Genomic DNA, 27,976 nt, shown 5'->3' on the forward strand with positions numbered 1-27,976 from the left:
GGGCACTGCCCTTTCTTTCCTAATCCCTGGAGCATAACAGACATCCTGCTGCAGAATGAGATTTTCACTGCCACGGGACATGGCAGCAGTCCCTCAGCAGGGGACACTGCGGTGTGAAGGACAAGACACTCTGGAGTTCAGCGGACTGCGTTTATTGAGAAATTTGTAACATCTCCTTACCCATTACCATTACTACCCTTCCCTCACACATAAGCAGTTTTTCCTTAGGCCAGAAAAAATTAACTTTTCTCATCAAGTTTGTAGTTCTTGAAGAATTATTGTGCTTTTAATGAGACCAAAAATAACTTTAGAAAGAGGTGCAAAACAAATATTTTTTCAGGGACTTTGTTCAAGCCCTTGGACCAGCCCAAACAAGGACACATTTTCTAATGTCCCAGCAAAAAGTGCATAGAAGAACATGAAGACCTGTCCTGGGTCACTCCATAACTCCAGTCCTCACAAAAGGAAATTCTCAACCACCCCATGAGATGCTGTGAAGGAGCACTTTACTTGCTCCTGTGCTACTGAAGGACTCCTCCAAGCAGTTGCTGGAAGTCATCTGCTATAACAGCAGCCACAAAGGAGATCTGTTGCCATTTCCTATAACATGGGAGGTGCTGGCCCCTATGAGACCTTGGGCTGCATGCTGAAATCCACTGTGATGTTGATGTACAGTGGGTTGTGTTCCACAGAGAGCAGTTTATAGGAACAGGAATTCAGCCCGTCTATCTTCCATGTTCTAGAGACCTGACGGAGAAGCTTCATCCTGAGGACAAAGAGGAGAAAAACCTTCACTGACACGCACAGGAGAGGAGTTTTGATCTCTTTCCCAATGGTAGTAAATTTGGAAGAAAAGCTACTGCTATTTTTTATCTACTGGAAATACAAAGTTGTTCCTGTTTCCAACACAATCACATATGGGGAGAAAAATCGTTTGGCTCAATCTCTGAAGTCATATTTTAATCATACCTATGTGAGTGTAATTTTGGAAGTTTCTAGGGAACACCACCCAGTCAGTTCTAGGAAGATCACATGTAGAGAAAACTGCCAGCTGTGAACAGTGTTATTGTAGGGGTGTCCCCCAGAGCCTCTGGGTACTACAAGAAGCCTGTTTGGCCTGGAACAAAGAACTTGTCCCCCAGGTGCCAGGTTCAGCCACAGGCTGTGACAATGTGAGGCAGAAACCTGTTCTTGACCCACCTCTCTCGATTCTCCTCGTTACCATGGTCACGGTTGTGGAAGATCATTGTGTACCTGGCCACATCAGCAGGCGGCCTCACCACTTTCATCTTCTGCATCTCAACCCTGCAAGAAGCAATAAAGTGTTGTGAGGAAGACAACACTTATAAACCAGCTGTAAATGAAAAATACCCAACAGCTGGAGACTTAATCTCTTGTAGAAGCTGTGGAAGCAAATACAGAGTTGTAAGAGCTAATCTGCATCTCTTCCACAACCCATTTTGCCAGAGAAATGAGGCTCAGAGCTGCATTCCTGGAGAACAGGTCTGGGGGGGGTGACAGATTAACCTTTCTTTTGAACAGAAGCAGGTAACTACTGTAAGTAGAGATGCAGAGCTTTAAGCACACATTATACAACAGAGTACATTTATATTAGTATTGACTGGACTACTCTGTACTGCCCTGTAGCAAGTCTCCACATGTTCTGCAACAAGTACATCTCAACCCCTGCAATAAAACCCCTATACTTCCTAATTCTCAAAAAATAAATTAAAAGCTTGTTTTCTTCTTTAGTAGCTGGCAGGCAGCTGCAAAACTTTTATTTGTTCAAATGAAGAAAATTTCTCTGAGAACAATGCCAAAAGCACTGAGCTCTATGCACAGATTTAAATGTCTGACATCAGGTGCTTAGTTGGAACTTTTGACCTTACACATATCTGTGGAGCACAGCTTTGCCCTGACAGCAGAAAGAAAGAAACTTTATAGCAAAGGAACTAAGGAATAATCCACCTCTTTGCTAGTCACTCATCAGTTGAAAGAAAAATAGGAAACCAAGATTTGAAAAGACTGAACCCCTTACAGATTTCCATGACTTTGTAGCAGTAAATTATCAAACACCTACAACAAATGATCTGAGGAATCTCTCTGTGATACACGCCTTAGAAAGGGGCCCAAAAGAGACCATCACCTTTGTTCCAGAGGCAGAGCAGTAGAATATGAGAGTCCCCTGCCCGAATTCTGAGAGCACCGAAGAGATGCTGCCATCTGCTGACTTCCCTCGGGAAGGCTCCAAGGATCTCTGCACAGCAACCCACCAGACAGCAAGCTTGCCATTACCTACCCCTGCAATCTCGGTCATCAGCCCAGCCCAAGGCCCACCCAAGAGGAAAGGCACAAGCCAAGTCCAGTTGCAGAACACACACTGGGTCAGGACTTGGTTTCCCCACCAAAACCTCAAGAGCTGCAAAGTTACAATGTGCCACAGAAAAACATCACTTGTTTCCAACCACTTGCACCCATCATAGAGACCCTCAGTAAATCCTGCTGCCCTTGGGAATATCTGAAAGAACTATCACCCATGGGAAGCCAGGGAATAAAATAGTACCAAGCCACTCCCTAAACTATAAAAGTCAGCTCCCAGGAGGTCACAGGGAAGTTGGTGCATCTAGGCAGGAGTAAGAAAGAAAAAAAATAGTTGTGGTTAAGGGACAGAAATCCATACCTGCAGCAGACCTTTCAGATTTCTTCAGATAGAGCTGACACCAAGAAACACTTTTAATTTGCAAGTTCCTAACTTCTAACACACTTAATCCCCTCTATATTTATAGAACATCACCAGGGATATAAATATTATGTCCCCAGAATGTTTGTTTGCATATTTAAGCAACTGAAAAGGATAACTTAAAAATGACAGAGTATAAACCGAGTTACAAACTGATAGGCTCTGCCAGCAGAGCTTGTGGAATTGTGGGTTCTTATCTGCTGTTTGCTTGTGGTTTTTTCTCCATTTACTAATAGCGATAGAGGATTAGAGGTTTACTCCTAGGCAAAGGGCAAAAGATCAACATAAAATTTTGGTTGACTTCTTTGTCCCACTAAACCTCTCCAGCCAACAGGTTTCTCCTACTTTGACAGGCATATCTGCAAAATGAGTTTTCACAAGAGCAAAGGGAATATGCATATATATGTAGCCTTTGCTTTCTTCACTATAATCAACACTACACAAATACAAACTAAGCCCTACTTGGAGTAAATCCAGTAGTCAATGAATGCGAAACACCCAGTCCCACCAAAACACTCCCACATTCTAGCAAAGCACTGGAACTCCATACATTTGTGCGTCTCTGGCAAATCACACTCCAGACTTCAATTATAACCCATTTCCAAGAATACAGATGCTGTGTATCTGAGACAAAACCAAACCAGACCAAACAAATAACTTAACCCACACCCAGCCAAAAGTGCCGTGAGGAAGAGGATTAGGCATCAGACATACCTAATCCTTGCAAAGAGGAAACTGCTCACAGAACTGCATCTTGAACTTCACACTTCCACTGCAATTCTGTTCGATGCTGTTCTGAATGAAGGTCCCTGGGGTGTTTTGCTCTTGGAGGCTTAGTGCAAAGTTGGGCCAATTTTTAAAATTTCTTAAAACTAGTTCCTCATTGTTTACCTGATTCGAAGGTCATCATCTTCTCCACCCCAACCCCAGTAGTTGTTAGAGAATCCATTCACTTTGGAAAACTGATCTCTTGTAAGAGCAGTTACACCTCCAAAATATCCCCGGTACCGTAACCTAGATGCACAAGAAGAGAGAATGAAAAATTAAAAGTCAAATTATATCAACAATGAAAACATTACCCTGATAACTCCAGATCTAGACTTGTCTTTCATAGAGTTAAGGGTGCACAAATCTTTAAAAGCTGGTCCTGTTCTCTTCCTCTTTTCACAAAAAGATGGTGATTTTCTTTAGGCCAGAAAAAATTACCTCCCCAAATGAGAGAACAGAGACTTATTCAGAAGCTTCTCTCTCTTTACACAATTCCCCTGCCAGCCAAGCAGGTACTTCATATCAGGGACTCTCAGGTATGGAAGAGCACACAGCTATGCACTAATACAGTGGAAGCTCTGCAAAACAACAGTGAGCCACTGATTATCTTAGAGCTGAATCTGAAAAACTTGGAAAGAAATCAGCTCACAGGCAAGGGCACATGCGCTACTGTGCCATAACAATTCCAAGGTAAGGTACAGTACAAGTTACTTAGTAACCCAATGCAATGGAGCTCAGCTCTAAAGGAGATTGATTTCTAACTTCTACCTTCCTCATCCTGAAAAATGCATCTACTTTTACAAGATGTTTACATATCATGTTTATTTGTCTTCTTAGGCCATTCTGCTAATTGCTTTCTATGATGCCCTCTGTCTTGGCCCTTAAGGTAACATTACAACACAGCCTCTATTATCTTGCCCCAGCCCATTCAGAGTTGATGGGCACATGGCTGCAGATTGCATTTGTATGTGAATCTAAACAGATTAACAAATTGCCAGGGCTAGAAAGTACACATTATGGCATTGGACATGCCAGACAATGTTTGTGATTATTTCTGGCTTACCATGAATATAATTTAAAAAACACCAAAGCAGAAAATAAATCAATGCAAGACACTCACAACACAACCTCCCTCAAGAATATTTTTCCTGGCTAATTTTTTCTCACAGCATCACAGAAGAATTGTGAATGTCAAAGGGACCCCTGGAGAGCACATAACCCCTCTGCTCAGAGCAGAGCCTGCTAGAGCAAATTGCTGAGGAACGTGTTCAGTCAGGTTCTGAGAATCTCTAAGGATGGAGACTCCACAATTTGTCTGGGAAGCCTGTTCCAAGTATTTGACAATCCTCACAGTAAAAAAAAACTTTTTCATATGTTTAGGTGGAATTTCCTGTTTGTGCCCATTACCACTTGCCTTTCACAGAGAAAGGTCTGGCTCCAGAGTCATTTCCGAGATACCCCTCTACCTTCTCTCTGATAAACAGCCCCAGCACTCTGAGCCTCCCTCACATGTCAGGTGCTGCCTTCCCTTAATCATGTTCTCAGGCTGTCCTCTGGACTTGCTCCATTGTGTCCCAGAACTGGGCACAGTACTCCAGGTATCATCTCCATGGTGCTGAGTAGAAGGGAACAATCACCTCCCCCAGCCTGCTGATAACTCCCCCCCCAAGATGCCTCTGGCCTTTGTTACAAAGGCACATTGCTGGCCCAATGTCCTTTCTGGTAAGGCTGCCATACAGACAGTTGGCCTCCAGCAGCTACTGGTGCACAGAGTTACTTCTCTCCAGGTGCAAGACACTGCATTTCCCTTTGTTGAACTTCTCTGTTCAGATTCCTGCTGGCCACATTCTCCAGTCTGACAAAGGCCCTGCTGCATAAACAAGCCCTGTGAGATTTCTGTCCTCTGAAAACTTCCTGAGGGTGCAATCTGCCACATCTTCCAGGTTATGATGAAGACTCTAGTACCAGCCTAAGTATCAAACCCTGGTGTAAACCACTACCAGTGACTGGCCTCCAGCTGGACTTTGCTCTACTGATAAGAACCCTTTGAGCCCAGCAGTTCTGGCAGTTTTAGTTCATCTCACTGTCTACTTACCAGTCCGTACTTCATTACTTGACCAGTGGGGCCTTTATGGGAGACAGTGCTGAAAGCCTTCCTAAGATAAACATTATCCACTACTACACCCTTGTCCAAGCCAGTCAAATCAGAGAAGGCTACCAGGTTGGTCAGGCCTGACTTGTGAACAGATTTGTTCTCTCTCCTTTATCACCCCCCAGAGGAGACAAGCCACACGGTAGAGGAAGTTCCATCAAGTTTTAATTACACATTACTACCTTGAGACTTCTGCTATGGATACTCCAGAGGAATGCAGTAAACAAATGGAATAGACAGCAAGGAGGACCCATAAACAGGAATAGCAGGCAGAGCCCTCCCCAGCCCTGCTTTCAGGACAGTCACCAACAAGACCACATCCCGTTCCAGCAGCCTGACCATTTGGGAACTGCTTCCCAGGCACATACCCATATACACACCCCAGTGCTCACTTATTCACCCCATAACTCCCCTGCACCACTGCAGAGGCAGACACCAAAGGAGCCAGAGCTGGCGTGAGCTGGGAGAAGTGGGGCCAGCAGGACAAGGGAGGATTCTCCTCCCCTGCTCAGCCCTAGAGAGGCCATATCTGGAGTGCTGTGTTCAGTTCTGCTCTCCACAGTTCAAGGGACAAGGAACTGCTGGAGAGGGTCCAGCAGAGGCCACAAGGATGATGAGGGGTCTGGAGCATCTCTCTTATGAGAAGAGGCTGCAGGAGCTGGGCCTGTTTAATCTGGAGAAGACAGGGAGGATTTCATCAATACAAATAAATATCTGGAAAGTGGGTGCCAAGGGGATGGTGCCAGACCCTGGAATGGTTTCCACTGACAGGATGAAAAGCAAGGCCATAAACTAAAACACAGAAAGTTCCACCTCAACATGAGGAAGAACTTTCCGTGGAGGGTGGCAGAGCACTACAACAGGCTGCTTAGGGAGGTTTTGGACTCTCCCTCTCTGGAGATATTCCAAACCCACCTGGGTGAGTTCTTGTGTCACCTGCTCTAGCTGACCCTGCCTTGGCAGAGGGGTTGGACTGGATGATTCTCAGAGGTCCCTTCCAACCCCATCTGCTCTGTGATCCTGTAACCAGGACAGTGTTGCCCACTCAACCCTCCTCAGGCAGCACAGAACTGGCAGGGCCCAGGCATGACTTGCTCCCAGCTGACATCACCTGCAAAAATGCATCTCTGTAACAACCCCTGTAACCACCTTTCCCTGAGGACAAGAGAACATCAGCTCCTTTGGAATTCTTAAAATTGGACCGAAGAATACATATAATAGGAATGGTCAAGAGGAAAAGACATTGTGCTGGTTTCAACTAAAAACCTTAATTAAAATAGAAGAGTTTTCCCAACCATGTCTTCAAAACTTTAATATATTAGTCTTCTGTCTAAAAGAATCCAAAACTGAGCTGTAGTTTATGTAGCTAAAGATAAGTTACTGGATCTCCAAAGGCACATGGCAGCTGAGATTACTGCACACTGCATCACAATATAAAATAGCACCCTGGAAGAAAAATAATTCCCCTCACCCCACACCAGGAAACTAATAAAACCCCAAAACCAAAAACCAGATAAATAAACAAAAAAAGAACCGACCACCTCCCCTAAAAAACACCCCAAAACCAACATAAAAAAAAATCCGCAAAACGCAAAGCAACCCACATTTCTGCCCAGGAAAATATTTTGTGTAAATACAGAACATGGATGGGTTCAGTTTTCTCTACCTCATCTGGGCAAAGCATGTCTCAGTATGCTCACCTCAGCTGCAGCAAAACACTGAGGTCACCTAACTAGGATTGGTATCAGCTCAGTTCAAGTATCATTCTTGAGCTCAGAATCTGAATTCCTTCAGACATGCCTTGGAAGCAGAGCATTACTAACCCCACTTCATGGATGCATAAACACAGGCAGTGACACAGAAAAAGTATTACTTATCAATTCAAGCTGAATTATCAAATTCAAGCATTCCAGTGAAACACTCTTCAAGCCACTGCAAGTGCTCCAAAATCCTGTTACAAGCCTAGTACATATGTACTTGTTCCAGTTTTCACTAAATGACTGTAAAGTGAATATTATTCTGTGTCAGTATTGACACATCCCACCTCTTTCTCATATAATTAACAAAGGAAATGCAGAAGCAAAGCAGAGCTTTACTTCAAAGTACTTTGAGATCAGCTTTTGAAAAGCTCACTTCTAATCAATATTTAGCGTGATGTGATATGAACTGAATCTTGAAAAAAACAAGTTCAATGAAAACACTTTTAGTCATTGAATTCACCAAGCTCAGGAGCCTTTTCTCCCTGAGGTGGACTGAACTTGACTTTTCACTTTGAACTATTTATATCACATGAGCACTTAGGGGACTCATTTAAGAATCAGAATGATTCTGTGTTATACACTGTTTAGTCGAATAATTAAAGGACAGTCCTATGCCTTGGCAAATTCCCACACTTGAGCTCTCAATATCAGACATTACCTCTTCAACAGCAGAAGTTAGTGGCAAGATCAATCTGTTACAGTAAGATCACACACCCACAATCACAGGATCAGGAAACTTGCAAATGTGTATCTAGCTTTGCCAGAAGGTCTCTGCACAATCTAGGCACATTGCTATCCTCTCGAAATGCCCCTTAATTCAACTCCAGAAACCAGAACAATGACAATGATCATTTGTGCAGGTGACCACAGGGCTGATTGCAGAGGTGTCTTGTCCAGTTCTGTACTCCAGAGAAGTGAAGTGCTACCACCAGAAACCTTGTGTCATGAGGAAGCATAGATACCAGCACACAGCTCCATCAGAAGAGGAACATTATCAGTAACAAGGCATTTCCCTGTTGGTATTCTTTCCATATTCCTGGTTTCCTACCTGTATCCAGTATTGTTCCTGCCAACTACAAGGTGCTTTGGTTGTGTGTCACACATGTAAATGTTAAAGTCATTTTCTGGCACCAGATCCACATCATGGAAAATGAAACAGTCCCAGTTTGCTTCCTTTAGGGCCTCTAGGTATCCTACATTCAGCAGTTTGGCTCGATTAAATTTGGTGTTGCCAGCCTGTGGAAAAGAATGGGAAAAAACAACTCTGAAGAAGATGCCACAGCTTTTGAACCAGAGCTGCTCCTGGGCATTTGTTCTGATTGCATGGCTTGCAACCACACCCGTGTGGCTTTTCCAGCACCTCAGGAGCAGCAACTGCACAGAGTGCCCTGTCACACTGGGCATAGCATTAGAGTGGTCAACAGTGCAAAGTGTTTCTCCAGCCTCCATCCATCACAACCACACCCAGCCAGGGTCAGGAAAGTCTGTGCTTAGCTGGGCACCACAAGTGTGACTGCTCCATGGCTTAACTGCCCTTCTGTCCCAGTCCTGGAATTCCCATCAGGCACCACAACATAACAGGTACCAGTAGTCTAGAATCTGGTGTTCCATACAGCTGCATCAGTAAGGCTCATGGAAGTTCTTTTTAAAAAAAGCAAAACCAAAACAAACCCCCATATTAATCCCATGCTAATTAGTTTCTAGATGTCAGAGCCCTTGCCATGAACTATTAATGCCTGTCCCCTCAGCTTGGAGGACAGCAATGCTGAAAGAGCTCCCTGTATTTCCTCAGCTCACACAAAAGTGGCAGAGTGGGAGTGAAAAGCAGGTTTTTTTACCTCCCACCTATAACCTGATGATGCTGTTGCAGGGGATGTGCTCCTAGCACAGAGCTTCACCTTTTTACTAGTCTTCATCATTTGCTTTTGCTGTAAGTTACTTAGTATTCGCTTTTGAAAAATCTAATTTTTCACCTCTGAGGCACAAGTATATCCACACACACCTGGCAGTTTTGTAAGCTTATCATGTCAACATTTAGTTTGGAGCAATTCATGTGCTTATCTGGCTATTTTCATTTTTTACCTGGCTCCACACTGTACCAGTCTGCAGAAGGCTTTCTGCTCTTGAGGACAAAGAGGGGATAGAGAAGATTTACCTCAAGCTCCCACTTAGGAGCCAGAGGGCCAACCCCAGCCCTCCCAGACACAGAGAGGACAGTCATTTTCCTAAGCAAGGAATCTGTGTACTTGAAAGAAGAATAATAAAAAAAAAAAGTTTTCCAGAGAAACTGCTTGGAATTCTAGCAAATTTTCTAGAAGGTGCCTGGACAGAAAGAAGGTCCATGGAAAATGAGAAAGAAGCTGGCCTCTCTAGGTTGAGAGAAGGTGAGCTGTAGGGAAAAGCTGTTGTAATACAAAGCCTTTTTTATTGTTCTAAAAAGTAACACTTTGCTCTAAAGTAGGATTTGTTCACTAAAACAACCATCTGCTCTGGAATGAATAAGATTTATGGGATTTATGACTTCATACTCGCACTATGAAAAATACAATACAGTGCCCATTCTGAGAAATTATGAGACGGATAATCAATTGCATCCATCCTCTGGAGAGAAATTTTCCAGTAAAAAGTTTAGACACAATTCACCCAAAAGCAAGATGTCAAATTTCTGACATTTTTGTGTGGGTTTTTTTTCCTTAAAATGTCCCATATATAAAAATACCCATGAGACAGTCTCCTCCTGAGGATGAAAACAGGGTTTTTGAGTGAACAGAACAAATCAGATGTCTGGTAAGGTATATTTGGAGAACATCACTTGTGTCGAGTATTAAACCCAGCTTAGTTCAGGACAGCCTCTTCCATCTGCTTAAGTTCTGTTTTCCTCATCAGTGCAAGCCACCACAACAGCCAAATGCCAGCTTGCTTGGCTCTCCAGGAAGGGCAGTTAGCCATGTCAGACCACATACTGAAAAAACAGCAAAATTTACTCATCTTTTATCGAGGACAGAATTGTCTCCCTTTGTTTCTATGGAAGAATAACACTGACCACAAGACAAACTGATGTTGGGAAATAAGTTATTCACACTTTAGGGATTACAAACTCACATTGTTTTGAGTGCAGCACTCACGTATACACACATTTAGAGGAGCACGACTTTAGACATGTTAAAAGCAGCTCATAGAGAAGAAATCTAGAGTAAGCCCTCCAGTGGCTCACAGAAAAAAATACAAAAGTCCCATTTAATCTACTTCCAAAGTAGAGTGTGTATTGTCTTTCCTCAAAAGAGACTTAGAACAACTAATGACATCACAAATCAAGTGAGAAAATGGATTTGCCCCAGAAGAGTTTTGTTAGACCCACTTTCCAGTCTTTGGGCATGCCTATCTACATGGAAAAGCTATGTGAAAGCTTCCAACCTTCCAAGCACAATCTCTGATAGAACAAGTTCAGACATGACACTGCTGCGCTCATCAGACAATACTTCCATACTTTTGGATTACTTTTTGCTAACATGACAACAGCAGTTCTCCACTTCACATATTTCAATAAATTAAAAAGATATGACCATTCTCCCAATAATTTATTGCTAACCACTGCTTCCTGCTAGAATGAGCCAGCAAATGTATGATTATAGTACATATTAATGCAGAAAAAAAGCCCTCATTTTTCCACTCTAGAGGCCATATGATGACTCTAAACAATAAAAGAACAATTCATTCCAAGAAAAAATATCATGCCATGACTTTTATTGCTGTTCTGCTGAACAGTTGAGCAGAAGTGTAGGAGTGGAATCTTTCACCTAGAAAGCACTGTCTCACACTGATTAATCGACTCTAGGGTCTTTAATCAGGAGGGAAGAGAAACTGTATTAATTTATCACCTTATTCTTCTGCTGTCTCAAATGACTTTTTGGAGCCAAAGCAAAACACATAAGTAAACAACAGAAAAAGAAAGTAAACATAACAGAAGATCAAGAAAAAAACAACATATTACAAAAGAGAAATATATCATGCTTTTAGCACATGCAATTAGAACATAAGCACCTTGATGAAAGACAATGTGGCACAGGTCTGCTTAAGTTTTAGCCACTGAAACAGCCTTGCTAGAAAAAATGCAAATAAAGAAATTAATAAATCTTTCAGGAACCAAGTGCTGTTCCATGATGACTACTTCCCACCACACTTGCTGGGCAAATAAAGCAGCTACAACAGCAGCTGTCATGTTTAGTTTGAGAAAGCAAACATAAAACCACACGGTACACACAACTTACTAAGCACAAGAGCCTGATGGGAGAGAAGGGCTACGGGCAAACTGTGGCCTTCTATCCAAACGACTCCAAATGCGAAGACAGGCCAGCCTAGTTACATGTGTGGATACTACAAGAGAAGTCAGTTGCCTTAGCAGTGTAAAAGATGCTGACCTTGCATGCTAACTCAGACTGAGAAATTAGCACCAGTTAAAGACACTGCCAATACTCCCAAGCCCTGAGATCCAGGAATGCCACCAGCAGTGGCTGCAGGCAGTGTTGCATCCCTCAGCAAGCAAAACTGTTTGAAGCAGGCTTGGAGGACTGATGTCAGACAGCAGAGGCAACAGAAGCCTCTCCTCAGGCTGCAGGGCACAGCCACCACCCTCATCCAAACAGCTCTGCATAGCTGCCTCACCTGGTGGATGACATAGATGCCGTAATCCAGCTGCTGCCTTTGCAGGAAGGGGTGGAGATGCTGCAGGAGGTACAGCAGATGCTTCTCCCGGTTGCGGTGTGGGATAAGGATGGCCACGTGCTGCAGGGCTGAGCACTCCGCAGGGTGGTACCGGCCCTTGGCTACCTGAGGGTTCTCCTTTTGCACCTCTTCCAGTGTAACAGATGGTTTGAAGGAGAGTTTGCTGGCACCTCCTGTAAGAGAAACACAAGAACCTTTCCTGAGTCATTTCAGGTTGTGGCTGGTCCAGTCACATTATGAGGCACTGTGTAACCAGTGTAAGAAATCCAGGTTCAAGTCCCAACTGGCTTCCCTGCGCTTCCAAGAGAAAAGTAGCTCTACAAGGATTCTGTGCAGGCAGTGGAAGGAGAGATGTCAAGCATGTTAGTTGCTTAAACTGACTGTGAAGTAGTGTCAATAAAATAAAAATATTTTTTAAAAACCCAAGAGAAGTTCTAAGCTACTGCAGAAGGATTGGCCGGGAATGACTGCCAGGGCAAAGCAAAGGAGAAGAAAGTGGAAAGAGACACAGGACTGTGGCTGTAAGAAATCATTGGTACCTAAAGCACAAAAAAAGCACAACAGGCTTAAGGCTAGAAATTATTAAAACAAAACATACCAAGGCTTTCTGTAGCCAAATGAAATTTTCATCCCTTCTCTTGCACTGAGCTATAATCCCAGTTCCTCTGAACTCAGCAAGCCCATGAAAAACTACGATACAGGCAACTGTGACGGCTACAGTAATTGCTGCATTTACTTAATCAAATGTGTCTTGGGGTCAGGGTGTGCAGGGAGACAAAGGTTTTTGTACTACATCAGGGAAGAAGGAAGAGTCTAGCTTCCCAAACAAATCCCTAATCAGGTTCACAATAAGGAAGAGAAAGAAGATAATGACATGATACTGATAATGAAGATAATGACATGATAATGATGCAAAGCAGGAGCACCAAGCCAAAAAAAAAGGTAGAATAATAAAAGTGCCCAAACCAGAAAAACAGTCACCAATTTGAACCTTCATCATAATTAGTGCTAACTCCAACAGAGTTGTGAAGTCCTTCAATTGTTAATACAGACACAGAAAAGTATATTTATTAATAAAAAGACAAAAAACTGAGGAAAGATGAAAATACTTGTGGTTAATACAAAAATAATTTAATTTTTTTTAAAGAAAAAAATATTTTTTTTTAATAAAAAGATGCACGCATAAGCAAGGGAAAAAGAAAAATTCCTTCATTAATCCCCATCAGCAGGCAGCATTGGCCACATCCAGGGAAGGGCTTCAGCACATACAGCAGTTGTTTGGAAGACAAATGCTGCCACCATGAACATCCCTCCTTCCTCCTTTCCCCAAGCTTTTACTGCTGAGCATGATGAATGGCACAGTCACATGATGAATAACCCTGCAGTCAGCTGGGGTCAGCAGTCTGGGCTGTGCTCACTTCCAGCCTCCTGCCCATCCCACTGGATTTTAGGGGGCCAGGACTGACAGAGACAAAGCCTCACCAGAATGCAAACACTGTACAGAGTCGGCAAGTTACTGCTGTGTTACCAAAGCTGTTTTATCAACAAATGCAGAGTGCAGCACCACCTGCTCTCCCAGCCAGACCCAGCATGGGCACTGGGTGGCACAAGACACTCCCTCCCCCAGGAGTGCTTCCTGCAACTGGTTGTATTGGTTTTACAGGAAAGGAATCCAACTGGAATATGGCTAGAAGTCAGCAGCACTACAGGGCTCACTTGTCAGAGAGGAGAGGAAAACACCATCACTTACGCAGGTTCGGAGACAGAGCTGGGCAGGGATCCTGAAATGACTCCACCATGGGAACATCTGCAGTGGATTCAATCTTCTCTTCCTTTTGACTGTGCTCCAGGCTAGTTACCTTCCTGAAAAACTCCACCATGCTCTTAGCTTTAGGAATTTCCTGTCTGGTGTCCACTAAGTAACTGAATGTGGTCCATAGCACCATCACAAATAAAGCGACAAGCACCAACACTTTGAACTTATAGAAGAGGTTAAAAACATTCCAGCCCAAGGCCATGGCTTTCCCTGATCCACAGCTTCCTCTGCTCTGATGCTGAGGCAGGTCACTGCATATCCAGCGCGGATGAAACCACAGCTCCCAGTAAGAACGTCACAGTAGGGAAGTAAAGCTGGAGGTAGGGAGGGCTACCACACTTCCTGCAGTTTTGAAATTCATGGAGCCATGGAATTGTTTACTCTTCAAATGTCACAAAATATGACTTTAATCTGGACCACAAAAAAAATAAAAAAGGAAGGAGAAAATTAGTTTCTACCAGCTCCACTGCTACACTTTCACAGATTCCATGAAAACAGGTTATGACAATACACAAAAGGAACAGCAGGTATGAACAATGGGTCAAAAACCAAGACCATGATCTTTGGTCTTAGTTCAGCCATAAACCAGCTGCATGATTTTATGAAAATCACTTTCCTGTTTTGTTCTTCTCTCTCAATCTTTCTTTTTTTTTCAGATCAGAAAGTGCAACCACTATCCCATGTTATCTCTGTGTACAGTGCCTGGCAATACACAGGTTTTATTACTTCTGTTCCTACCAAAATTAACAACAGCTGCAAAGTAAGAGATTCTGCTGGCAATGAGTAAAGCCCTTCCAAAATGAAAACCACATGAATCTCTGTAGAAATAAACTGTTTTCTTCTGAAAGACAGTATTATTGATGTTACGTTGCTCTGAGCAATGCAGAGTGAAACACTGGTATCAGAAATCATTGTTCTTTATCTGCTGCCTGTCAGTACCACCTTTTGGGTCTTTGTCCAGTATTCCTCCTCTCACACACTTGAGGGAAGAAAATCTTCCTGCTTTTTAAGGGAAAGGTTCAGTTTTTCAGAAGTGTTATGTCTGTGAGGAGCCAATCCTTTATTTCCCCTCCTCCTGCCTTCTTTCAAGGGCTCCATTTTCATACAGCCTTTCACTGCCATCATACTATAGTTACCACCCTACTTCTTTTGGCTGTTATCATTTCACAGCAAAGAAATAATGAAATTTTAATGAAAGAGAGCTCTGATATAGAAAACACACAAGAAAACTGCAGCCTCGGAGAAGAACAAGGACTGAGGCTAAGTGAAGCAAAGGCAGTGATTAAAGACAATGCACATGAAACAGGCTAGATCAAAGAGAAGAAACATAAAAACATGGAAAAGGTTATTTTATGCCAGCCTCTAAAGTACATGAGACCCTGGAAAGATATCACAGGCACAAGGAGTACAGTAACTCCACATTTCCATTAGTTTAGGCCTGGTGTCTTCTGGAGAATTTTGCCGATCAGTGGAAATGTATATGGGAGCCTGACCCAGGACTACCAAGATAACCTCCCAAGCTTTTAGGGTTCACTGGGAATTACCAGCTGCTGTCCCTCCTGGCAGGCACTTCATGGAAAAGCCAATCTGCTGTCCCCACTCAAATGCAACACATAGCAATCCTCTAAGTAAAGGGACTCCAATAAAAGACAAAATGTCCACCCTTCACCACCAGCTTACACCCTGCAATAGTTGCACAGGGAAATCAGTGATAAACACTATGAATCATCTGAGAACAGTGTGAACCTCATGGGTAATAATAGCCTGTAATTAACAAATCAACGACCTTAGAATTTGCTTATCTAAACTCTACCTACAAGTTTCTATGGAATAATCTAAATTGCTGCCTTTCAGCTACTATGCAGTATTCATCAGGTGAAGCACTTCCCCCAAAGGTTACAGTTTCCTCCAAAATAAACCAAACGTCTCACAAGGAGGGAATTTCCTTCTCCATCACCCAATCCAAGTGCACCCCAGATTAATCTGGGCTGAAAAGGACAACATGAAAGTTAAAAAAACTGAACTTAACATGCAGTGAACAACTATCAAAAGGTGTTTATTATATTCACAGCTTCCCACTTTCCCAGAAATGGACTACAATCTTTAAAAAGAGTTAAAACAGTTCCTCACCAGTGGTACTCAGATAAGTGCAAATGGGCTGTCCCCCATAAGAAATTATTTTGTCCATAAACAAAGCTAAAAACTAACTATCTGTGGGAAAAGACATAAAGAAAAACCAGGAGGCAGTCAGTATTAATCAGAAGAAGTAGCTTCTATAATATTTTGTTGTTTTTGTTAAAATATCAGGAAGAGCATGCAGGTGTAAAACTGCTAAGGTACTAGGATGTTAAAATTATGGACCTAAACTATGAACTTACTGCACCAACCTTATTTCTACTTTCCTCCACTCCTATTCCAAATCTCACACATATGAATTTCCATTGTCAGCTTTGCAAGATTCTATAAGTAGTTGCTACTAAAAGTTCACGTTACTTGTCTCTGACAAATCTTCACACTATTCTACTGTCAGTGTGAATAATTTCCTATAATAACTAAACTCACATCTCCATTGGCTTCTATGGCAGCAACAGAATGCTGCTCTTGCTTAAAATACACTTGAGCAGGGCAGCATAAATATGCCCACGATCACAGCCATTAGTCACCCTCAGCTCATCACAACTCTCATGCAAAGGGGCAATAATTCACGTTTCAGAAACCTACAGCTTGATTTTTTGGTGTTATCTACGGAGAATACAGCAAGTATTTCAAAACACAGACACGAAGGTATTTTGGTATTTTAAATGGAAAAACACAGATTAATCAATTGACACACCAGTTTACCTTCCATTATTACTTCAGAGGTTAAAAGGTTGTTTGCCTGGCTTTTTTCCCCTGAAACATGAGAATGGCATGTGCACAGAAAGGCAAACCTGATTCTACCAACAGAGAAGGAAAAACTGTGGAAGAACAGTTCTTATGAATGAAGAAGACAGCTAAGAGCTGTCACTTTTATGACTCCTGCCAAAGAAATCTTGGGAACTTAAGAGGACAATAACTGAGAATAAAAGGACAAGCAAGAAGTTAAGCCTCAATAAGAATCTGCCTGTCAGAGAAACAAAAAACCTTGGCCATTGCCCCTCTGGAGGGTGTTGTGTTACCATTTCACAATAAGGACTCTTCAGTTATAAAGTCATCTTTCACCAGCAAGCCTAAAGTACCTTGGTTGCCAAGTCAGGCAGCTAATCCAGAGTCAAGAAGCCCAGAGCTTAGACCTTGTTAAAGAAAAAGGTAGGCTCAGGGCCTGCTGCTAAAAAGCCATACTTGGAGAAGTAGTATAAAAGCCAGAGTTACAATACATAACATAAAATCATTATTAATGGAATGGTCTTAATCAAATACTGATTACAACAGTCATACAAAACCTACTCCAGCCTTAATGGTCTTGACAGTAACAACTGGGGCAGAAGAGGTATTCAGTAGCTAAGTCCTTTCCACATCCTGAACAACCAAGTCCCCCATCCCACTGATCAACTTCCCATCTTTCCTTTGTTCCCTATGTAGTTAATGAAGCACATCTTTTCATCTTTGATATCCCTGGATTATGGCTGATATATTGGTTGGGGGTGGTGGTGAGAAAAGGCAACCTAGTCATACATTATACCATGTGCAAACAAAAATTCAATACTGAACAAATCTTGTTAGAAACAATAGTATCTCAGAAGCTGGAAACATGGCTCTTTTTTCTCATGCACTTCATAATTCAGGGTGACTGACCCTTAAACATGGGTGGCAGAACACTTGTGGCACAACTAAACTCTTCTCATAGCTCTAAAACCTGACTCTAATTGTGTGTGACCTTCATAAATCAGACCAAAGAAACTTTCATAGGAAACAAAATACAACTTTCTTGTGAAAAAAAATCTTAGTGAAGCATAACCAAACCTAGTTTAGAAAGTTATAGCAGGCTAGAAGGGAACGACCCTTCAGACCACAAGGTCAAAACCAACACAGTACCCATTTCAAAATGCATAATAGAAAGAAATTAAACAGAAAAAAGCCACAGTTATGCAAATATGGCATAAGTCAGAATTCTAAAATTGATGGAAAAGGTGAAAGGTCTCCATCTACATGGAGATATACTTGTATCTAGACAGATGCTGTAACACAATTCTAAATAGCTCCCTGGTCATGTTGAGGCACAAAAACAGTGCATGTTCTGCCTTCCCCAAAACCATATCTGTACCAACAACTGTCCCTGTGCTCTGCAGCTTGTCTGACAACCCAAGTTCTATAGCCTGTAATGTGTTTTGAATCACACGCCAAACCCTGCTTCCTTTCCTGGCAGTGCTCATAAGATATTTATCTGCAGGAACCCATCCAGGACACAGAGCTGTATGACTCCTTCAGGAATGGGCATTCAGTTCTCATCCTTGAGCATGATGGCACAAACATGAAGCCTTAACTTGCCCTTTTCCATCCAGGTAGTCCAAAATAGTAAACAAGGTTCCAGCATGACAAGACTCCTGAAGCAAACTAGGATGATCAGAACCCATCTATACTCATCCAAGGTTTTCCCAGCGGAAACACACATGCATTGGAGTCTGACACACTGTGCAAGCACAGAATGAGCAAGCAACACGTGTACAAGCTGGTTCCCCATGTAAGGGCTGCAGGGTCAGCCTGTGCATTTGCCTCCTGATTGAAGCCAGTAGCACTACCAAGCTCAGAAATGCCCAGGAATACTGAACTAAAGGCTGTTCTTTTAAATCGATGCAGAATTCCTAGACAAAGTCAGTATCTGCTAGAAGACTGAGTGAGAACTGATAGCCCTGATCTAGATGTAAGTGAAGGAAAATAACCTTACGAACAAAATTTGGTAAGTAACTGGAGTTGATAAAAATTCATTATGCTCCAAACCATGATTTTTCCCTGACACATTTTTAGATTAAAACTGTCATTATGATAATTATGCTAAAGCCTAGATTACTTATCCAAAAAAAGTTATGCTTAAGAGTATAAACAATCAGTGAGAACATGATGCCTCAATTTTACTTTTCACGTGTTCACATTTAAAACTATTCACCCTGTAGGGGTGAAAGATATTTTCATCTGACAAAAGGAAAATTAATTTTTAATTTACACAAACCAACTTTGACTACCTGTTTCACGCGGCCGAGTAAGGACAGATTTCCCATGCAGGATTTTCTAGAAGCCCCTGCAAGCTCCTTAAGCTCACGCACAAATTCCAAAGGCAGCAGAACAGGTTCAGCAGCAACGAGCATTCACTTCAACCTAACTATAAAAACTGCAATAAGTTCAAGCAGGAAATGAAGCATGAAAGAGTTCCCTGGGACTGTATTTAATCAGCTCTGTACTAAACAGACAATTATTTGTTATTTCATCTAGGCCAGAATCAACAGCAGCAATGGGTTAGCTCCGGGTACATCAGGAAGTATAGCAGTCTTATTCATGATATCCATCAAGAAGGAATTAAAATTCCTGACAACTGGCAAGGTAGAAAGATCATTGTACAGCATCAGCTTTTCTATGAAGGATAGTTCAAGTCTTCAAGTTTTACAAGAGTCTATACCTGCTCCTTTCACAGGCATTTCCTTCTTTTCAACAGATTAGTTTCTTAGTAGGGCCGTTAAACCAATAGCTTTTAATACCTCTTTTACGCAACACTTTCATAATCCTATTACCTCTTCCTTTTTAAAACCCTCCAACTGCACTGAGAAATGGTGCTATTTCAAAAGAAAAACAACATAAAAGATAAATTCAATCCTCAAACAAATTCTCTTTCCACTTCTCAGAATTTCAAGCCAAATAAAGAAAGCACATTAAACCACTCACTGCTGCTGCCACATCGCTCCTTCCTGTCGAACACTCACTTCAAGAACTACAGAGAGCATTTCACAAGCAGCAGAAACTTTTTATCCAGGAAACCCCACACCATAAAGAGACTTCTGTTACCTCTCACAGGCTGCATGAAAGAATCAGCTCAATATCACAGGATGGGGGAAAAAAATTAAAAGGAAAAAGAAAAAAAGAAAAAAAAAAAAAGGGAGCCAATACATCTCACTTTTCCTCAGGCCAAAGAGGCTCCGTGGTGCTGTCCCACATGCCCCTCCCTCAGCTCATGAATGAGCCCGGGATGGCAGCCAGCCTTCCTCCTTTCCTCCTAGCACAGCAGAACCAGCACACAGGCACTCAGGCATACCAGGACAGAAGCAATATTGCTCAGAAATAATTCCCATTACACCCAAACTCTTCCATTAGAAACAAAGGCTCAAGCCTTTGCTCCTAAAAGCAAACCACAATCTACCACTGCCCTTTTGGCATCTTCTCCATTTTGAGATTTTAAACATTAGAGATGTCATTCTTTTTACACACATCAAGCTGCCCACTCTCTTGTCCATATCTGTGGAGAAGTCCCAGTGCTCCCACTACACTCCTCTCTGTTATCACCTAGACATACCCACTGATGACAGCCCCTACTCTACTTTATGCAAGCATCTACTTTATGCAAATAGCCTGGCTCACTGACCCTTTTCAGGAAAGGCAACTTCCTATTACTAGGTTGTCTCTCCCTCGTGCTTTTTCTACCCCTCTGACCTGTAAAAATCCTCCAGCAACCCCACAGAAATCAGCTGGATAAAAACAGAGGTGTCACTTTGTCATCTCACCCATCTGGGACTTCCTCAGACTATCAGGGATGCAGCATTGCAACAACCTGAGTACACACAGGGTACATGGGTAAGGTGGATTGCAGAAAAGGATGGGAAAGTATAGGTACAGCCTCACGACAAGTGTTAAATTTCTTGTAACTCAAACCTGTTTGAACTCTTTGGGCAATACATGCATTCCAAGCAGGAAGGTATTTCAAGGCTTCCCCAGACAGTGGCACCTCCTCTGTGCCACAAAGGTCTTAGCTATTTTCAGGACTACACAAGAATTTTGGGGGAAAGCTTCCTCATTTCAGACACTCAGTAGTGCAGAAAGAACCTTTAGCACTACCACATGTTTCAACTGGTCAGTCACAAAGCCAGACCAGTCTGGATCTCAACTGTCACAGTCTCATCTTTCTCTCTGGTCCAGTCCCCAAACTATAATTTCTCTGCAGCAGCACAAGCTCTCATGAAAACATAGAGCTGGCTGGATTAGGAAGCAAGCAGAATTTCTAGCAACCTTCTGTAATCCTTTGTCTACACTTCCTACTGAAAAATGTCAGAAAACCTGATATGACAACCAGCAGAAAAACAGTAGTTCAGCTTTCAGTTGACTGGGAATGGTTATTTTAGGAGAATGATAACAGATATTTCCAGGCAACGACAAGTAACATTCTACAAACTGCCTGGAACCAGGCAATTTTAAAGAGGAAACATATGAGTTAAAAAGAAACAGACCAAGGTGCACTTGTGGGGCCTGACTACAGCAACAGCCACTGCCAGCTAAATACTCCAGTTAAGTCAAGAAAACAAAGAGATACACAGATGTGCTGGCTTCACACTCTTTATTTCTTGATAACTGCTTGATACTCAATATAAAAGAGCAAAGGTACTGGCAGCTCCAACTCCCTGAATTACAAACCAAAAAAAAAAAAAAAAAAGATAAAAGAATACCTAACACACCAGGAAATAACTGCTGTGGTTTAACCCCAGCTGGCAACTCAACACCACACAGCCACTCCCTCAACTCTGCACCAACAGTGGGATGGGGGAGAGAATCAGAAAAGTAGAAGTGAGATAACTCACAGGCTGAGATAAAAAACGTTTAATGGGACATAAAAGGAAGAAAATAATAATTAGAATAACGGTATAATAATTAGAATAACTGCGGCAGTAATGATAATTAGAATATAATATACAACAGACATTATGTGGTTGCTCACCAATGCCCAGCCAGACCCTGAGCAGCTGTCCCTGGCCAGCCCACCCCTCAGGTGATACACTGAGCATGATGCCCTTCGATATGGAATAATCCTTTGCCCATTTTGGGTCAGCTGTTCTGGCTGTGCCCCCTCACAAATTCTTGTGCCACTCCAGCATTTTCACTGGCAGAACATGGGAAATGAAGAAGTCCATGACTTGGGGAAAACACTGCTCAGCAACAACCAAAACATTCCTGTGTTATCAACTTAATTCTCATACTAAATAAAAAACATACCACTGTACCAGCTACTAGGAAGAAAATTAACCCTATCCCTGCTGAAACCAGGGCAATAGTCTAGATATTTTAGCTTACACAACTTACTGTCTCTAGGAGTGTGGGCATCACAGAAGAAGCAATTGCAACGTTGTAAATGAGGAAAGGCTTGGCAGAAAAATACAATAAATCCATTACATAAAAAAAGAACATGACAGCAAAAAAGCACTGAGAAAGAACTTTCCATACATATTTAACTCTGACATGTGGGACAGAGAAGAAAATAGGAGTGTCTCATTATCTTGCATATCCCTAACAGGGACACCATTGTTCTTCCAGTCAACATTACCCTGAACAAGGAGTGCTATTCCTGTGTTCCAGCTCTGGTTTATGTTCAATAATCTGAGCAACTGTCTCCACCGGATTGCATTCAACAAATGCAGCAGGCCCTAAGCACTGGTGTATGTGAAGTCCATTGTACTTTGAACGAGTGTTCGGGATTTTCTGCCAGCTAGACTGTCACTTAACCACTCTGGAACAGAAGAGGGGGAGGTAAAGACTCAGAGGTCACTTAACTGACAAGGCAGACTCAACATGGGGAAAACTAATTTGTTGTCAATTAAAAATTGAGTAGGATGGTGAGAGGCAAAAAGTACACTTCCCCTCCATTTCCTTCTTCCCAGCCTCAACTTTAATCATTCATTCCCACCTTATCCACTTCCCAATCCAAAACAGTGCAGGGGGACAAGGAATGCAGGCCACAGAATTATAGAATCATCTAGGCTGGAAAAAAACCTCAATGATCAACGAGTCCACCTGCTAACCCAGCACTGCCAAGCCCACCAACCACTAAACCATGCTCCTAAGCACCACATCTTCAAGACCTGGGAATACTTCCAGAAACAGTGACTCAACCACTTCAAAGGGCAGCCTGCTCCAGGGCTTGTCAATCCTTTCCATAAACAAATGTTTCCCAATATCCAATCTGAACCTCCCCTGGTGCAGCTTCAGGCTATTTCCTCTTGTCCCGTTGATTGTGTCTTGGGAGAAGAGACTGACCTTTCAGGCAGTTCTAAAGAGAGGTCAGGTCTCTTCTGAGTCTTCTTTGCTCCTGGCTAAACAACACTAGCTTCCCCAGCTGCTCCTCACAGGACTTGGACTCCAGACCCTTCACCATTTCTGCTGCCCTTGTCCAGACTTGTTTCCTCACCTTAATGTCCTTCTTACAGTGAGGGGCCCAGAAATGGACACAGAATTCAAGGTGTGATCTCACCAGTGCTGAGTACAGGGGGACAATCACTACCCTAATCCTGCTGAGCACACTGTTGCTGATCCAGGCCAGGATGCCACAGGCTGCAGCTTCTTTCAAGTTATCTCCTGCTACAACATGCAACTGACTACTGCACACTCAGGTGAGAGAGTTCTTCCCAGATATAGCAAATGAGTGGGTGCTACTCCAATCCTGCAGTACAGTTTCCACTTTCCTGAGGCACAGTGAACTCTGGTGCTACGCTAGGAAATGCAATCTAGCTTCTCTAGGCCAAGAAACACATTTATGAATGGCCCCTCTTGTTACACAACTACAGCTGAGCCACTGACCTCACTGTAAGACACGGCACTGTCAGCCCGAGCCCAGCCAAAGCGACGGAGTGAGGGCTACAGCAAACAGCTCTGGCACAGCCCATCGCTCCCTAATGCTTAGCACAGAAACATTTTTTAAGGAATACAGTGCTTTTTAAAAACACCTTCCCGTCCAAGATGAGTGGACTATCCTGAAAAAACACATGATGAAACAGATCTCTGTGAACACAGGAACCTCATGTGTAATGGAATGCTCAGGTCACTACTCAGCTCAGCAATACCCTATCTTTTTCTGGCACCTGTGGCCTTGCTGGAGTGGCATCAGTCAGTATAGATGACAGAAGTCAGAGGCCTTTACAAAAACACTTCAACACATTGCTGGTCAAATTTCTCACTCAACTCTCTTCTGCACAGTGAAATAACATCAGGGAAAACCATTATATTACAATACCACATATTCTTATTTCAGCTTCACAATACATTTTTTTAAGTGAAAGTGTCAACCACAGATAGCCAAAGCAATACAGAAGTAGCGTAGACCTGTGGCTACTTAATACATTTGTAATTTTCAGTCCGTGTGTACCTATGAAGAAAGTTGCAAAAAAAATAAAAGACAATTAATAGAATTGAACATGAATTATGAAAGCATACCTAAGAAGTTTTTTTTTTCTCATTAAGAACATTTTTTGTTCCTCATGAAGGTGCTTCAGCACAAGAACTGCACCAAAGACATTCCAGATAAAGCTTCCTTGGGCATGAACAGATTTAGTTTTTGTTATTTTTGCAGTCTTATCCCAGTAAGGATTATAAATTCTCAGGGCCTACTGCAAAGACATCCATCAAAAAGCCGTACAGACAGCATGACTTTGTTAAGCTATTAAATGTCCGGGACTTCTTCCATGTTAAAACACAATTTACATCTATGCCAGTTTTCAACCAATCTGCTGATGAACTTTTATGCAGTAGAAAAGTTTCAAACATACAATTTAAGAGCTCTAACTCAAACCCCTTGGAAGTGATATGGCCGAGAAAGACATTTTGGAGCTCAAAACTAGTACAACATCGCAACAAGAAATTTTACTCAAATGCTTGCGGAAGTAATTTGAAAAATATACTCCTGAAAGTCAGGATATTGTTAATCCTTTTGGACAAGCAGCTCAGTAAAACTTCAGGCAGAGGGAGACATCACTCTTACACTTGGTTACAAGTTTCCTTCCCCCACCTAACCAGATCCTGCTTGGGAGTCTGGAGAATTAAGGGAGATGCGATTGGGCTCGTCCTCTCCTACCCTCTCAGGACTAAAGAGCTCCTGTCCCCCCAGCCCTTCTCATCCGAGCAGCAGACAGGCTCTCTCTCTTTCCAGGAGTTCGAGTGGAATGACACCTAACTCAGAAGTAGAGCAGGGGCAAGTGGCTCCTTTCCAACCCTTCACTTCTCATTACTGTGCAGGTCTTATCCCTTCCCATCTCACTGATGAACAAAATTAGATGCAAGAGTTCAGAAGTCAACTACAGGACTAAAGACTGAGGGGAAGCACAAGAGTAGTGCTGATGATGCCCCACCAACATCAGAGCCAAATACCTTGCTATTACTTGTAAGTGCACACATTTACAATCACCACTGTATCCGTTTAAAAGGATTATCTGAATTATAAGGCATGATAATTTTATCCCACACAATTCACTGACTGATAAATAAATATTTACTCAGCTGTTGCTTTCAGGACACCAAGATGACCCAACTGTAGCTGTAAGGCATGTTACTTGTAGACGTGGCAAAGCACTTCAAACAGAAGACAAAATACTTATAAAACCCCCTAAATATGTTGAAACCCATAAAGAAAAAAAGTGAAGGAAGCACTCTCCCATCATTTTACAATATTTTCAAGGTCCCATTTGCATGCAGGGCAAGACCTCTAGTCTCCAAGGCAAAAAAACCAGCTATCCCAGCAGCAGACCTGCTGGGTGACTTTTGAACTAAGTATTTGCCAAAAAAAAAAAGGTTTTTTACCAAATCCTTGCGTCATTCACCCAAGCTACAGAATCTCAAGGCACATCTCCTTCAAACTAACATAAACCAAGTTCACCAAACTCATAAAGCTAACTTAGACTTAAGATCATATCACAGAAAGCCAGCAATCAAGCACCCCCCAATTTCTATTTTTCTCCTATGTATTATTTAAGAGAGAAGGACATACCAACTCAAACTATAGAGAAAAACAAAAACCCAAGCTTTCCAAAGCTGAAGTAGCAAATGTCTTACTTCTAACTGAAACATATTTGTGAAAATGAAGCTTTTACAAAATTGACAAGGAAATACCCACATAAATCAAAAGCAAGATCAATCATACCTAAAGGAAGTGTTTATCAAGAAAATTCAGTCACAGTTATATTATCTTGGATGAAAGGTGATACTTCACACTGTTAAAAAAAGGTTCATGAAACATTATCCAAGTTGAGCAGTGAGAGAGAATAATACAAAACCCCAAAGTTGTACTTCTACATATTCTAAATTTAATCAGCATTTGTAATTAACAACAGAAGACCTACAGAATCATCACCAAGTTGGCAAAGAAAAAAAATACTTAGAGCATCTCACATAGCTACCAACTTTACTGAAAAAACTGTAAATATTTAAGTTGAGGACTGAAAACTGATCACAAAGTTTATTTCTTTGGGTTGTTTTAATAGCAGCTATCTGAAAGATATCAAACTTTCACCTTCCTTTTCTCTAAACCTCTCTGTTGAAAACTGCCTTGTAAACTACCTCAACTGTCTCTTGGGAACTTCAGCTGTTTAATGAAGGAGTAGAAAAAATGTTAAATCCACAAGAGATATTCATTGTTAACTCTTTGAGACAAACAAGTGTTAGTAACAACTGAATACACATATTCCCCTTTTTAACTGTTACTACCAAAATGCTGTGAAAGTCTTAAAGTCTGCAAGGTTTCAAATCTTATCAGAGCTCTACTTTAAAAGCATTTATATTATGATTCAGAAATAAAACCTTATTGAATACTCATACTAGTAGACCCACTTCTGCTCCCCCTCAACACCTGCAAACACATTTCACAGAATCACAGAATTAGCCAGGTTGGAAAAGAGGTTTGAGATCATCAAGTCCAGTCTATGATCTAACACCACCTTATCAACTAAACCACGGCACTAAGTGCCTCATCCAATCTGTTTTTAAATACATTCAGGGACAGTGACTCCACCACGGCCCCGGCAGCTCGTCCCAATGCCCAATTACTCTTTCTGCGAAGGATTTCTTCATAATGTCTAGCCTAAACTTCCCCTGGCACATCTTAAGACTGTGTCCTCTTGTCCTGCCATTGGTTTCCTGGGAGAAGAGACCGACCCCCACCTGGCTACAACCTCCTTTCAGGTAGTTGCTTCCATCATCACCTGGAGTATTTTTGTCAAATGACAGTTTCTGTGAACTTGTGGAAGTCTCCTTTCAAGCCCACTGATCACTATTCTGGCTCTTCCAAATTAACACCTGGAGAAGCAAGTGAAATAATTTATGTCCTGTCAGTGAGAAAATATTTAGTGAATTGCATCACTTGCCTGTTCTCCGGTCTCCACGTGTGAAATGGAGAAAATAACATCCAGTACTGCATTTACTTTAAAACAAAACCTTCCAAAGCTGTACTTAAAATGCAAAACCAGTGCACTGCAGACATCCTCCTAACTTACAATCCCCAAGCCGGAGTACAGTAACTACTTCCACCGAGAACGTAATTTTTAAATATGTAACTATTGCCAATTATTTCAGTAAAGCTATGCTATAGTGAACACTATGCCCCGGTAGACTTACTTCACGATCACAGCCTCAAGTCCCGCCTGTGATGTTCCATGAGGGGCTCCCCACACGCACACGGACGCCCTGGAAGTCCTGAGCGGCACAACACGACCCAGTTTCGGCCACGGACCAGATACTCCAAGTCCGAGGAGGTGCAATGACACCAACACCCTCCGCCTTTCGCTAAAGATCCCAAACCGAAGCACCGGCCGGGCACTCGCTACCCTCAGCGCTATTTCCACACCCGCCCCCGCGGTCCTACCGCTCGCCCTCAGGACGGGCAGCCCCTCACTGCGCTCTCCCGCTCTGCAGACGGAGCTCGTACTTACGGGGCCCGCGCCTCGCACCGCCCCCGGGGCCGCAGGGGCACGGACACGCTCCCGGCGTGGTTCCCGGTGCCGCAGGGACACGGTCACGCTCCCGGTGCTACAGAGACCCAGCCACGCTCCCGCCGCGGCCCCCGGCCCGCCGCCCACCCGCTCGCTCGC

At 42.6% G+C, this 27,976-nt stretch overlaps 1 protein-coding gene across 7 annotated transcripts; it reads right to left on the reverse strand.

Moving 5' to 3' along the window:
* Window positions 1-136: 136 nt before the first annotated feature.
* Window positions 137-27,971, reverse strand: B4GALT4 (beta-1,4-galactosyltransferase 4). Of its 7 annotated transcripts, none has more exons than XM_059838047.1 (9): window positions 27,818-27,959; window positions 27,504-27,581; window positions 27,051-27,185; window positions 13,893-14,369; window positions 12,083-12,315; window positions 8,469-8,656; window positions 3,632-3,754; window positions 1,201-1,305; window positions 137-766 (listed from the first exon to the last, which is right to left on the reverse strand). In XM_059838047.1, the coding sequence occupies exons 4-9, from the start codon at window positions 14,158-14,160 to the stop codon at window positions 625-627; spliced, it is 1,059 nt and encodes a 352-aa protein (XP_059694030.1). In that variant the 5' UTR covers window positions 14,161-14,369; window positions 27,051-27,185; window positions 27,504-27,581; window positions 27,818-27,959; the 3' UTR covers window positions 137-624. The 7 variants fall into 7 exon arrangements, with proteins under 7 accessions (XP_059694030.1, XP_059694029.1, XP_059694033.1 ...); XM_059838046.1 differs by adding an exon at window positions 26,035-26,104 and having other exon boundaries at window positions 27,504-27,954; XM_059838050.1 differs by lacking the exon at window positions 27,504-27,581 and having other exon boundaries at window positions 27,818-27,960.
* Between the last annotated feature and the right edge of the window lie 5 nt (window positions 27,972-27,976).

Source organism: Haemorhous mexicanus, chromosome 2 (assembly GCF_027477595.1).
Source record: "Haemorhous mexicanus isolate bHaeMex1 chromosome 2, bHaeMex1.pri, whole genome shotgun sequence".
Classification (NCBI taxonomy): domain Eukaryota; kingdom Metazoa; phylum Chordata; class Aves; order Passeriformes; family Fringillidae; genus Haemorhous; species Haemorhous mexicanus.

What these genes read in the sequence shown, in the direction of transcription:
- B4GALT4 (XM_059838049.1), bottom strand. Translation starts at nt 14,160, where the DNA reads ATGGCCTTGGGCTGGAATGTTTTTAACCTCTTCTATAAGTTCAAAGTG. An exon ending in GCATCTATGTCATCCACCAG is followed by an intron (nt 8,657 to 12,082) that starts GTGAGGCAGCTA and finishes TCTTTTCCACAG; the next exon opens with GCTGGCAACACCAAATTTAA. An exon ending in AGGAACAATACTGGATACAG is followed by an intron (nt 3,755 to 8,468) that starts GTAGGAAACCAG and finishes TTGTGCATCTAG; the next exon opens with GTTACGGTACCGGGGATATT.